A 12,133-nucleotide genomic window follows, 5' to 3' on the forward strand; every position below is an offset into this window, starting at 1 on the left:
CCTGAGACGGGCTGAGTGCGCATGCTCGCAGCTGCCTGGTGAGACTCAGGCAAGATGAGGAAGCCGGAGCGGCTACTTTGCAGGACACCCTGCTGCATGAAACCAGGTCCACAGGTGCTGGGACACTTCCTGAAGTCTCGAAGCTAGGTGAAGGGGCACTTGCAGGTAGGTGGGAGGATTCCACATGGGATGTCACTGAAAATAGTTCATGAGAATCCAGCATGATGGGGAGGACGTGCCCAACGCATTCCAAGCACTGGGTACCTCCAGTTTCCTTTTTTTCATTTTGTGCTGGGGACTGAACCCAGGGCCTTGTGCCTGCTAAACATGTGCTTTTCCACTGAGCTACATCCCCACTCTAACAATTTATTTTATTTTTTTTGGTACCGGGGATTGAACTCTGGGGCACTCAGCTATATCCCCAGCCCTATTTTGTATTCTATTTATAGACAGGGTGTCAATGAGTTGCTCGGTGTCTTACTTTTGCTGAGGCTGGCTTTGAACTCGCCAATCTTCATGCCTCAGCCTCCCAAGCTGCTGGGATTATAGGTGTGGGCCACTGTGCCCGGACTGACAATTTATTTTTGATGAATTAGTTGGCTCGGAGACATCATTGTGTATGATAAATTCATAAATGTGGAGAAAGAAAATTCTGGAGAATGGCACAAGGGGGTGGAATCTTTCCTCTTTTGCAGTTCTACCAAGCTTATGTGGGCTAGAGGGAGGAGGACAGAGGTTTCCCTGGGCCTTGGCACCTTGGGGGCTCCTTCCCTCATTTTCTAAAGACATTTTCTACACCAAGCTGAAGAGGTCGGGGAGGGAGAGAGACCTTGCCCATCTCAGAGGGTAAGAGGGAGATGACAGCTTTTAACACTCGGCCACTAGTCTTGAAGAGCTGGAAGACTCTTTCCTGAGGCCATGGAATGTTCTGGAACCACAGGTCCACCCCGGCCCTCCGTGGAAACACGGGGATAGGCCTTGCTGAGGCTTCTCTGCCCAGACTCTGGGCCAGGCCCCAAACACTGTCAGGTCTGTGGGTGGAGGCAGCTTGCCAGCCAGGTGCTCTCAGGTGGAATCGCGGTCCGCTGCCCTTGGGTGCCTTGTCCTGAAGCCGGGGACGGCGCCCACAGACTGGTCAGTGGGCAGGCGCAGCGGCTGTGCTCTTTGCTGGTGAAAATGGTGATGCCTCGCTGGCTTTCTTTGCCTTTTTCTTCCTTTTCTTCTTTTTGGTCCCCAGTGATACCGGGTCCCCATTGGCCCTCCCTGACTCCCTTTCCTGGGTCTGGACCGAGGTCCCGCGGGCGGGGCTGGTGGCTGCAGCTGAGCCAGCGCCCGCCCCCTCCTGGGCTTTCCTCCTCAGCCTCCTTTTCTTCTTCTTGGCCTCCGTCTCCACCTTGACAGGAACGTGGATGGCTGACTCCTGCAGAATGTCCGAGGCTGACACAGCCGCCTCCCGGCACCGCTGCCACTCCTCATCACTGTCCTCACTGCTGCAAGGGGAGGGTAGTGTAGGTCAGCTGCGGTCAGGGCAGGTCCCAAAGTCGCCTTCCGCTGCCCCCCCTTGGTCAGAGTCTAAGATGGAGGCAGTTCGAGAGCGAGCGCAGGCTTGGGAGTGGGGCACACCTGGGCTCTAGTCTTCTCTGCCAGAAACCCTGTGACCTACACCTCATTAAGTGACTTAACCTCTCTGACCCTTAGTATCTTCATCTACAAAATGGGGATCTTAGAATCCAGACCTCACAGGGATGTCTTAGGAGGCAAATACAAGAAAATAAGGAGTCTGACCCAAAATGAGTGCTTAAAAAAAGTACAGATCCACCCCAAAGAAGCCCAAAACACCCTGCCTGCTGGGTGTGCCTCTCCAGTTACCTGACAGGCCCCTTCCGCGGCCTGTTGGTCTGGCGTCTGCTTCATTACACCAGGGGGATGGCCAAGACAGCCAAGACGGGAGGAGAAGACAGGAAGGACTGTGAGGAGAGGAGTGGACTCTCACCTGGAGGTGGAGGGCTGGCGCTTTGGGCGGGGGCGGGGAGAAGCTTCCTCTTCGGGGCCTCCAGGGATGGATGTGAAGAAAAGGCGAAAGCCTAAGATTCACAGGGGCAAAGTCAGCGCTGCTGGATGCCAACCTCTCCTCTCCCGGGTGCTGAGGCTGACGGCCTCTGCCCTCAAGGAGCCCCTGGTGCAGAGCTGAAGACCTGGGAGTCATCGTGGTGCGACTGCAAACTGAGGCCTCATCTGAGAGAGGCCTGCTCCACACCTGATGGGCCAGGACATGCAGTGTTTGCAGGGCGGCAGCTGCCAGATTGGGGCAGTGAGCCCTCAGAAGCTTCTGGAAGTCACTAGTTAAGCCTCCCAGTACCTAAGGCAGCCTCCAATGAGCTCACAGAGCTGGGCAGGGCAATGGACTCAGGGGGGAGCCTGCTCCTGCTCAGGGTCAGACAGAGGAGCTTAGTGCAGACAAGTGACTCTGTCTCAGAGCCTCAGTTCCCTGTCTGTGCCTGGGGTATCGTCACCCGCCTTAGGGCAGGGCCTGAGTGGGTGAAAGGACATAAAACACCCAACTGTCTGCCCAGCTCTAGGTCACAACAGCTGCTGTTTGCAGTGACTACTCACCGTCATCCTCCGGAGCCACCTTGTGTTTCTTAGCTGTCTTTGGCGCCTTCACTACCTCTGAGATGGTAATGGAGCTAAGGGGAGAGGAGACGGTTGATTAGGGTGTGATTTGCGGTAATGACAAAAACAATTTTTGTTTTTAAATTTAAAATACATTTATTTTTAAGTGGAGGCGATGGGGCACATGATCCTAAATGCAAAAGTGGAGAGCACACTGGCCTGGTAAGAAGGCTGAACCTTCAGCCGTGACAGCGCAACAGCAATAGCCCCTTCTGATTCTGCAAGGTTTCTTTTGTTTAAACCTTACCATAATTCCAGAAAGTACTGAAGAACTTTTAAAGATACAGTACAAAAAAAAAAAAAAAAAAAAGTAATTTCAACAGGGCAGAGAAAAAAAATGGGAGAAGGAACAGGAAGAGCCGGAAGTGTGATGAGGGAGTCTTTCCTATGTACTTTACTTACTGGAGAAAGGCCATAGATTTTGCTTTGAGCTTACTGCAGAATAGCATGAAAAGGGAAATAGGACCAGTCTAGAGAAGTGGTTCAGAAGTCAGCTTCTAGAACAGGGCAGAGCTGCTCATTTTTTTTCCTTCTTTTTTTTTTTTGGACCACTGAGCCACATCCCCAGACTCCTCCCCACCTTTAAAAAATTTTTTTATTTAGAGATAGGGTCTCACTAAATTGCTTAGCGCCTCACTAAATTGCTGATGCTGACTTTGAACTTGCAATTCCGCTCCCAAGCCTCTGGGATTACAGGTATGTGCCGCCGTGCCCAGCTTTTTCTTCATTTTAAAAGAGTTTTTTTTTTTTTTAATATTTATTTATTTTTTTAGTTATCGGCAGACACAACATCTTTGTTGGTATGTGGTGCTGAGGATCGAACCCGGGCTGCACACATGCCAGACAAGCGCACTACCACTTGAGCCACATAAAAGATTCCAAATACCATGCAAAACTACAGTACAACATCATAACCAGGAAACTGAAATTGATACAATTCACTGACATTAGTCAGACTCCAGAGTCCTCTGCGCTTTTGTGATACTGAGGATTGAACCCAGAGGTGGTGTACCACTCAGCTCCATCCCCAGCCCATATTACTTTGAGACAGCGTCTTGCTAGATTGCCCAGGCTGGCCTTGAACTCGCCATCCTCCTGCCTCAGCCTTCTAAGTGTCTGGGATTACAGCCATACCCACTGCGCCCAGCAGAGGCCTGGGTTTTGGATGCTGGCTTTGTTACTTACTGCTGTGACCCTCTGGCAAACGACTCCACTTGTCTGAGTCTCTGTCACATTTCTGTAACTGGGAGCAACAACAGTCCCTTCCTATTAGGGCTGTCAAAAGGATCAGATGAGAAAATGGATGTGGAGCCCTTGGCACAGAGCCGGCCACAGCAGGTGCTCAGGACACAGGAGCCATGGGGGGTGGTGGTGGTGGAGATGATGATGTCATCAGCTTCCTAGAACCTCTCACAGAAACCAGCCACAGCTCTCTAGAGGCAGAGGCCAGGAGGTGGGTCCTGCTGTCTGCTGAGGCAGAGTCATGCCCTGCAGGACCGGCGCCCTCTGCCATTGCAGCAGGCCTGTGGCGTGCGCTCAGCGCTTTTCCTAACTTCCCTCTGCATAAGCCACAGGCATCTCCCAAAGCCCTGTGCAGGGAAAGAATTTGGGGAGAGGGAGTGGAGATGATGCTGTCCAGGCCCTAGTCTCAGACCTGACAGAGTGGCTCAGTGTAGGTCCCTGGGTGCATGTGGCAATGCCTGGAGACACAGTTGGTTGTCATGACTGGTGGGGCAGGTGCCATTAGCACCTCCTAGGTCGAGGCCAGAGAGGCTGTTGAGCATCCTGTGATGTGAAAAGCAGCCCACAACAAAGAGCTATCCCGTCAAAAATGTCCAGTGTCCAGGTTGAGATGTCCGATCTAATAGAAGGAACCAGCTAGGGTATCATTTTGGAGAGAAACATGAAGCAGTACAGGGACTATTCTGGCCATGGTGACGAGCATTCTGCTGGACTGCCACCCAGCATCTGTGCTGGTTCAATGCAAAGCCAAACGGTCATGCAGAAAAACTGCTCCCTCAGGCTGAGTTGACCTGGCCTTCCTCAAGCCCCTTACCAATCCTGGAGTTGGGGACCTGGCACCAGTGCCGTGGGGGCTCAGGCTGCTGGGCTCTGACCCTCTGGTCAGCCTCACAAGAACAGCTGTTCCACACGTGGGAAGGCCCATCTGTCGTTTTGCATATTTACTTCAAATTGAAGGACCATGGCCCCAAGTGCTCTTCTCCTTTCAAAACCTGCCAGGACTGTCAATTAGAAATGGACGAGGAGCAGCCTGCCCTGCGATGTGTTCCACAGTACGGGTACTGATCTATGAGGCCAGGCCACATACTGTGGCTGAATGAGTTTGGAAAACACAGGGCCAAGCAAATGACACAGGTTTCCCCGCCACAGCAGCTCCCGGAGCCCTGAATCCACTGTAATGACCCTCATTCTCCAGGGGCACGTGGATACATGTGGACTGCAGTGTTTCTCAAACTTCTTTGCTGTTGGATCCCTTCTTCTAGAGCTGCACTTTGGGCCAGGCCTACTGTCTGCATGTCTGTGCAGCCCTAAAATTTCTATGTCGAAATCCTAACCTCAAGGTGATGGTGTTAGGAGGTGAGGTCTCTAGAGGTGCTTAGGCCACGGGCCTGGGGCTCTCGTGAATGGGATTCATGCCTTTGCAAAAGAAGCTTGAGAGAGAGACCGTCTGTCCCTTTCCGCCATGTGGGAAGATGGTTAGAAGGTGCCATCTGTCAACTAAGAAGAGGGCCTCGCTAGACACTGAGTCTGCCGGTGCCTTGATCTTGGACTTCCCAGTATCCAAAATGTTTATAAGCTACGTTGTTTATGGAATTTTACTATAGTCGCCTGGATGGACTAAAATAGGTAGCATTCTTGGTACTCGCTTTGGGAATGCCAACCTGATTCTTTAAAGGCTAACCTTTCTTTTTATTTCTTTTCTATTTTTTTCTAAACAAGTATGTTCATTTGAATAAAATGAAGCGAATGGTTATTAATTTTGGGGTCAATCATTTTCTTTTCCTCAATTCCTGCTTCTCCTCAGGGTTCCTCTTATCCCATGATAGCAGGATAAGGCAGGGGTAACAAACACTTTAACCGTGAAGTCACACACAGCTGGGTGAGGCCCATCTCTGCCCCTTGCTCCCTGTTACCTCAAGAAAACACATCTCCTTGCTGACAGCCTGCTTCCTCACCGGGGGTAAGGACATCAGCATGACCTATGTGACATGTTGCTTATGAATGCACTGAGGAGACCAATGCTACACCCTGAGCTCCCAGCCAGTGTGTCCGCTGCACTGGTGTCGACGCGTACACTTTGGCTCACCTGTCCAGCAGGGCTCCCAGCTTCTTGGCTACGTGGGCTCGGAACTCGGGGGTGGTCTGAAGTTCGTTGCCATCTTGTTCGTGCTCATCCACTTTATGCCTGTGACAGACACAAAAGAAGCTCATTTCCTGCTGGCCCAGGAGCCGCCCCATGGGGTAGAGACTCCCTGCGTCCATCTCACTCTGACAGCCAGACTAGCATCTAACCCAGCAGCGGGCAGTATCTGCCGATGAGTCAAGGGAACTGCTCTACTGAGGGCGCAGTACCTGAGGCTCAGTCGGGGGACTGGCAACTTGTTATTTGCAGCATCTGTGGAAAAATGAAAATTGAGGAATTAGAGGCAACAACAATAAAAACATCTATTTGTGACAGGGACTTTTTAAAGTGATTTACATGTGTGACTAGGGAATCATCTCCAAGCTCCATTAGAAAGATTACCATTATCCCCACCTGAAGAGGGAGGGAGATTCAAGGAAAGGCAAAATCAACTTGGGCAGCATCTAACAGCCAATTTAACAGAGCTGGGAGGGGACGCAGGCCACCTGGCTCCAGAGGCCCCTGTCCACCACTGTGTTGAACAGGCAAGTCTAAGTGTAATTTGTACAATTTGTTAAATGCCTACTACGTGCCTGGTTGTGTGCTAAGTGCTGCAGGAGAAGATGGAAGAAGGTGGCTCTTTGTGCTGATCGCATGTTTCAAGCCAAAACACTGGGACTGTCTGGCCTGGTGGTCATTCACTCAACCAAACACCTACTGCCTTTTAATCACCAGGTCTCTCAGTTGCTGAACAACTGAGAGGCTATTCCTGTTTCCATGCAGCTTACATTCTAGACAGATAACAAACATGTAAAAACTCACTATAAAATTGGATAATGGCCAGTAAATTAAAAAAACAAAACAATGCAGAGGAGAGAGGTGGGCTGTGCTGGGGGGGGGGGGTCACTGTATAAAGGTGGGCAGGTACAGTTTCTCTGGTAAGGTAACAGTGGAACAGATATCAGAGAGGTAAGGGAGTGAACCAAGTGGATACCTGGAGAGAGACTTCCAGGCAGAGGGAGGGGCATCTGCAAAGGCCCTGAGGCAGGAACTGTCTGGAGTATGAGAACCAGCAAGAAGGCCAGTGTGGCGGGGACCCACCCAGCCAGCAGGGGCCCAATAGAGATGAAGAACTCCTGGGGGTCGCATCACAGAGGGCCCCCGTGTGGGTCAATGTGAGGATCTGGGCTTTGAAGATGAGCAGCCACTGGAGGATTCTGGCCAGAAGGGGGACATAAACTGACTTAGATTTTTATATAACATCTGTGGCCACTGTGAGGAGTGAGATCAGAGTGGGGCAAGGGCAGACGCAGGGAGTCCCCTGCAATGATTGGGAATTCCTGATACACACAGTTTCAAGGTGGAGTCCACAGGATGTACTAATGGACTGGACACAGGTGTCAGAGATGAGCACAAGACAGCTCGGAGGCTTCTGGCATGGATAATGGGACAAAATGGGCTTGTGCCTTTAAGGAGCCAACTGAGCAGAATGGATGCGTGGCACCAGGCTGGGTGTAGGGGCACGGTGTGTTAAACCACTCCAGCGGCCCTGCTATGCCTACGCCATGATACAGTCACATGTGTGTGATTGCAGGCACGCCGTGATCTGTGCTGATGTGCCCTGGAGCACACCGAAGCTGTGAAAAGTGCCTGATGCTCCTAGAGGAGAGTGTGTGGAGCCCAGCGGGATGTCTTTACAGGCACAAGGAGGAAGACCGTCTCTTGCCATGGACGAGAGAGGAACCATCAGTCCTGCCATGGAACACAGCATTACTCACCTCCCCAGGGAGGCAGCTCGGTGGAGTCCTGGCGCTGACACTAACAAGCTGTGTGACTCTGGGCAAGACACTTTATATCCCTGAGCCTGTGTTCTCCTCATCTACTATGGGGTAAGATCACCCACCTTCTGGAGTTAGTGTTATGGACACACTGCATGTTCACCTTCTTGCATTTGAAACACAGGGTTTGTTATTATTATTATTTTCTTTCTATTTCTATCTCCTAGGACTGTGCTTTGATTTGAAATAAAAGTTGTACAAATGAATCAAAGTATGTAATTGGTGCCCCCAAATTTAAGTGGTTTGAAGGTCTGGTGACCTGTTCCTCATCACTACAGTTAAAAGCTGTATCTGAAGGCTGCACTCATAAAAACAGTGACTTACATTTCCACATGGTCAGAGGCCAAAAGGTGAGAGTTTAGTCCACAAAAAACACTTGTCTGTGGCAGGGAGTGACATACCAGAGAAACAGAACATGGGCTTAGAGTCTGAGCGGTCTAGATTTACACCTGGGTCTGCACTTTCACAAGGCAAGTGACCTTGGCCAAGGTACTTCATCTTCAGTTTTTTCATCTATAAACTGAGGCTGATAATACCCTGTTTGTGGAATTGCTGGAAAGATTGAACCAGACAACACAAAGTATGTAGAATAAGAGCACATGGGGCTGGAGTAGAGCACATGGGGCTGGGGTAGAGCACTTGTCTAGCACAGGTGAGGTGCTGGGTTTGATCCTTAGCACCACATAAAAAAATAAAATAAAGGTTACTGTGTCCACCTACAACTAAAAACAAACATTAAAAAAAAAAAAAGCACACATTATGGTGACATTATTATTAGAATTGCCCAAGACTGTCTAAGGTCCAGCATCTTGCCTGGCACATAGTAGGTGCTCAATAAAGAAAAGTGCTTATTATTGGCACCTACATGTATTTTCATAGCAGAGAATTTTTCTCCTCCTGGTACTAGATTGGAACTAGGGCCTTGGACTTACTAGTCAGGTGCTTTACTCCAGAGCCAGCTCCCCACCCCCCGTTTATCTCCTGAGCCAGGCTGTTTTCAAACTTGTGATCCTCCTGCCTTAGCCTCTAATGCAGCTGGGAACAGGTGTGCACCCTGACACCCAGCCTAGCAGGGGATTTATAATGTCACAAAAACAATGAATTGAAAAGCTGGTACCTTGCATACCACTTCTCAGGTGTTCATCTCTTACCACTGTGTTAGAGTCTGTAAACAAGTCTGGATGGCGCCTGGCATTTTGCCAGAGGGAGTGGTTTGTGAAGTAACGCCAGTGAGCCATTAAGTTTGGAGATTCCTTATTGGTTGACTGCTGAATCTAGTTTATGTTAATTAAGATAAGCTGTGTGGAATGTATATATACGTCTCCTGTCCTACAATAAACGGCTCCCACTCCTGCTGTATCAATCTACACAAGCTGTTTGTCACCCCCCGGTTATTTTGCTGCAGCCGGACTGCGGCACCACTGCCCACAGAAACCCTTTAGACTGGGAGTTGGCTGTAATCCCGGCCTCTCTCATCAGTGAGGTGCCCATTGTGCGAATTCATTTATTCGAGCCCTGTGCTAAGGTCCTGGGAATACCATGGTGAAAGAACAGGCCATGAAGTTCATATCACATAACCTCTCAATAAGTATTTGTGCAGCAAATATTGGCTAGGGATGCAGAATTAAAGGGGAAAAAGATAAGACAAATAAAGAGGTAAATTGCAGGAAAAGATGAAAGTACTATTTACAAAGGGAATCACACAAAGAATGATGGGGGCACACACAAGGCAGGTAACCCCAACTTGAAAGACTGAGAGAGCTTTCCCAAAGTGGTTTTGTCTCGTTACATTAAAGGATGAGCAAGAGTTAAGTCTGGGGGAGAGGCAAGCAGTCCATGTACAGAAATCAACCACACATTTGCCACCATTTACCGGGCCTTTCCTATGTGCCAAGCACTGCAGATGCATCATCTCAGTAACTTCCCAACCTTATAAGAGGAAATTCAGGTACAGCAGGATGTAAACAGTATGCTCAAGTTCTTACTGCTAGTGAGTGGAAATGGAGACAGAGAAGCAGATTTGTCTACCAAAACTGCAGGAAAAACTGCAGTTCTCCGTGTTCAGAGGTAAGTGGGTAGGGTGTAGTTTGGCCTCTACCTCTGGGAAGTGGAGAATGGCAAGAGCACTAGGGAGAAACAGGCAGGGAATGGGTGACCAAATATATGGATTTTAACCTTTCTTTGCTTTGGTTTTCTTTTTTTAATTTTATTTACTTATTTAGTTAGTTGTAGTTGGACATAATACCTTTATTTTATTTGTTTATTTTAATGTGGTGCTGAGGATCCAACCCAGAGCCTCGAACGTGCTAGGCAAACGCTCTACCACTGAGCCCCAGCCCTTTGCCTTAATTTTCTTTAGCAGCACCGTGAAGCCTGGATCCCTTCTCAGAATGTTTCAGGTCATAAAATGCAGCATACTGACTTATGGAAAACCCCAATAACGCTGAAATTTAGCTCTCTTAATAGTAAACAACCAAATTTATGATATTAGTGCATATGCTTCTTTATTAATACAGATCTTTATTAAATAAGATCTAGTAATGGGTCTAAAATTCACTGTTTTTTAAAGCAAGGGGATGAGTATAAATGACCTCTTTCCAACATACTGTGAATAAGAAAAATATTTTGATATATGGACAAAGATTGTAATGCAATTCGAAAATCTGGTGATTCATGTTGTAACAAAGTAACAGGTATCGTCAAAGCAACTGTGACTTGTTGCTCATGCGCACGACAGAAAGAGCTGCTACATTTTAGTTAGGGGTTAATGAAAATAAAGATGCAATATTTTTTGCCACTTCAAATACAAGGACCCTAAGGATTCTAACCACGATTATGTTGAGGGATTTCCGATTTAATCCCAGGGCACTAGAGAGCCGGTCACACAAGGTCTGAGAGACGTGGACAGAGCTCATTGGCGTCCAGAGGGTGGGGAATGCACTGCAGGCGCGGGAAGGCTGGACGCGAAAATGCAGGGAGCGGGGCTGCCAGTCCTCTCAGAGAGGAGGCTGTAAGGATGCCCTGCAGAAAATGCAGTCGAGAGACATTGAGGTGTCTCAGTTTCTCCCGCTGGGACCACGGAACGACCCTTCCTACTGCACCTTGAATGGGGACTCCCTCCTCACCACCCATGCTCTCAGGTCCTATGGGAAGAACTCACGCCCCACGGACAGCCTCCCAGAACACGCCCCCTACCGGCTCGTGGTTTCTCTGCTCCCCGCGGGTGCTGCTCCAGGTCCCAGGCCGGCATCGCAGCCTCACGGCACCGCGCCAGCTCCTCCTCCTCGCTGCTGCTACTGCTCTCTGAATCGCTCACGGCGCCACCGGGGGCCGCCATCTTGGGCTACCGCAAAGGATCGCGGGAACGCCTCTATTGTGGGCCCGCCCACAGGGCCCCACGTGAGGGTGGAGAAGTGCATGGCATTATGGGGATTGTAGTCCTCAGATTCAGGCAAGCTGTGGGCCCCGAACTGTGCTAGAAGGTGGAGGCTGTCCTCCAATGTGAGCGCGTGAAGAATCCAAGAGATGAACTTCTCCAGTCTTGTCTTGATGAGAAAAATGAGACCCACAAGGCTGAAGGGAATTGCCTGAGGTCACACCACATTCCAACCACGTTCAGGTTTTGATCCCAGGTAGTTTAGACATTATTTATTTATTCCAGTAATTTTATTTTATTTTTTTAAAGAGAGAGTGAGAGAGGGAGAGAGAAAGAATTTTAATATTTATTTTTTAGTTATCGGCAGACACAACATCTTTGTATGTGGTGCTGAGGATCGAACCCAGGCCGCATGCATGCCAGGCAAGCGCGCTACCGCTTGAGCCACATCCCAGCCCTATTCCAGTAATTTTAAGTCCATCTGTGGGTCAGAATCATCTTAGGGAACTTGTTAAACTGGGGATTTCTAATTCTAACTGAATTAGAATCTTTTTATCAGATTTGGGGCCCAGAAGTCTGTTATTTCTTCTAATACCTTGGGGCCTTGCTGCTGAGAGCTCAGTTCATGGCCCCAGTAGCAGCAGAATTCTTGGGAGCTTGTTAGAAATGCAGAAAAGTCAGGCTTCACGACGAACCTTCCAGATCAGAATCTGCATTCTGAGAAGCTCTTCCTGTGATTTGTGTGTAAAATGTGAGATGTATTGTCCTGGCTAATTCAGGTGGGAAACTCGGCAGTTTTCCAGCCCAGGACTTTTCAATCAGTATTTAAAAAAATACTGATTCCCAGCACTGACCCAAGACAGACAAATAAGAATCTCTGTG

General features: G+C 49.2%; 1 protein-coding gene across 2 annotated transcripts; it reads right to left on the reverse strand.

Annotated features, from left to right (window-relative positions):
* Positions 1 to 543: 543 nt before the first annotated feature.
* Positions 544 to 11,217, reverse strand: C1H12orf43 (chromosome 1 C12orf43 homolog). Of its 2 annotated transcripts, none has more exons than XM_027923375.2 (6): positions 11,071 to 11,217; positions 6,268 to 6,310; positions 6,002 to 6,100; positions 2,614 to 2,687; positions 1,994 to 2,084; positions 544 to 1,487 (listed from the first exon to the last, which is right to left on the reverse strand). In XM_027923375.2, exons 1-6 carry the CDS (start codon positions 11,210 to 11,212, stop codon positions 1,136 to 1,138), a joined length of 801 nt encoding a protein of 266 aa, XP_027779176.1. In that variant the 5' UTR covers positions 11,213 to 11,217; the 3' UTR covers positions 544 to 1,135. The 2 variants fall into 2 exon arrangements, with proteins under 2 accessions (XP_027779176.1, XP_027779175.1); XM_027923374.2 differs by having other exon boundaries at positions 544 to 1,490.
* Positions 11,218 to 12,133: the final 916 nt, after the last annotated feature.

The sequence above is a fragment of the Marmota flaviventris genome, chromosome 1 (assembly GCF_047511675.1).
Source record: "Marmota flaviventris isolate mMarFla1 chromosome 1, mMarFla1.hap1, whole genome shotgun sequence".
Taxonomy (NCBI): domain Eukaryota; kingdom Metazoa; phylum Chordata; class Mammalia; order Rodentia; family Sciuridae; genus Marmota; species Marmota flaviventris.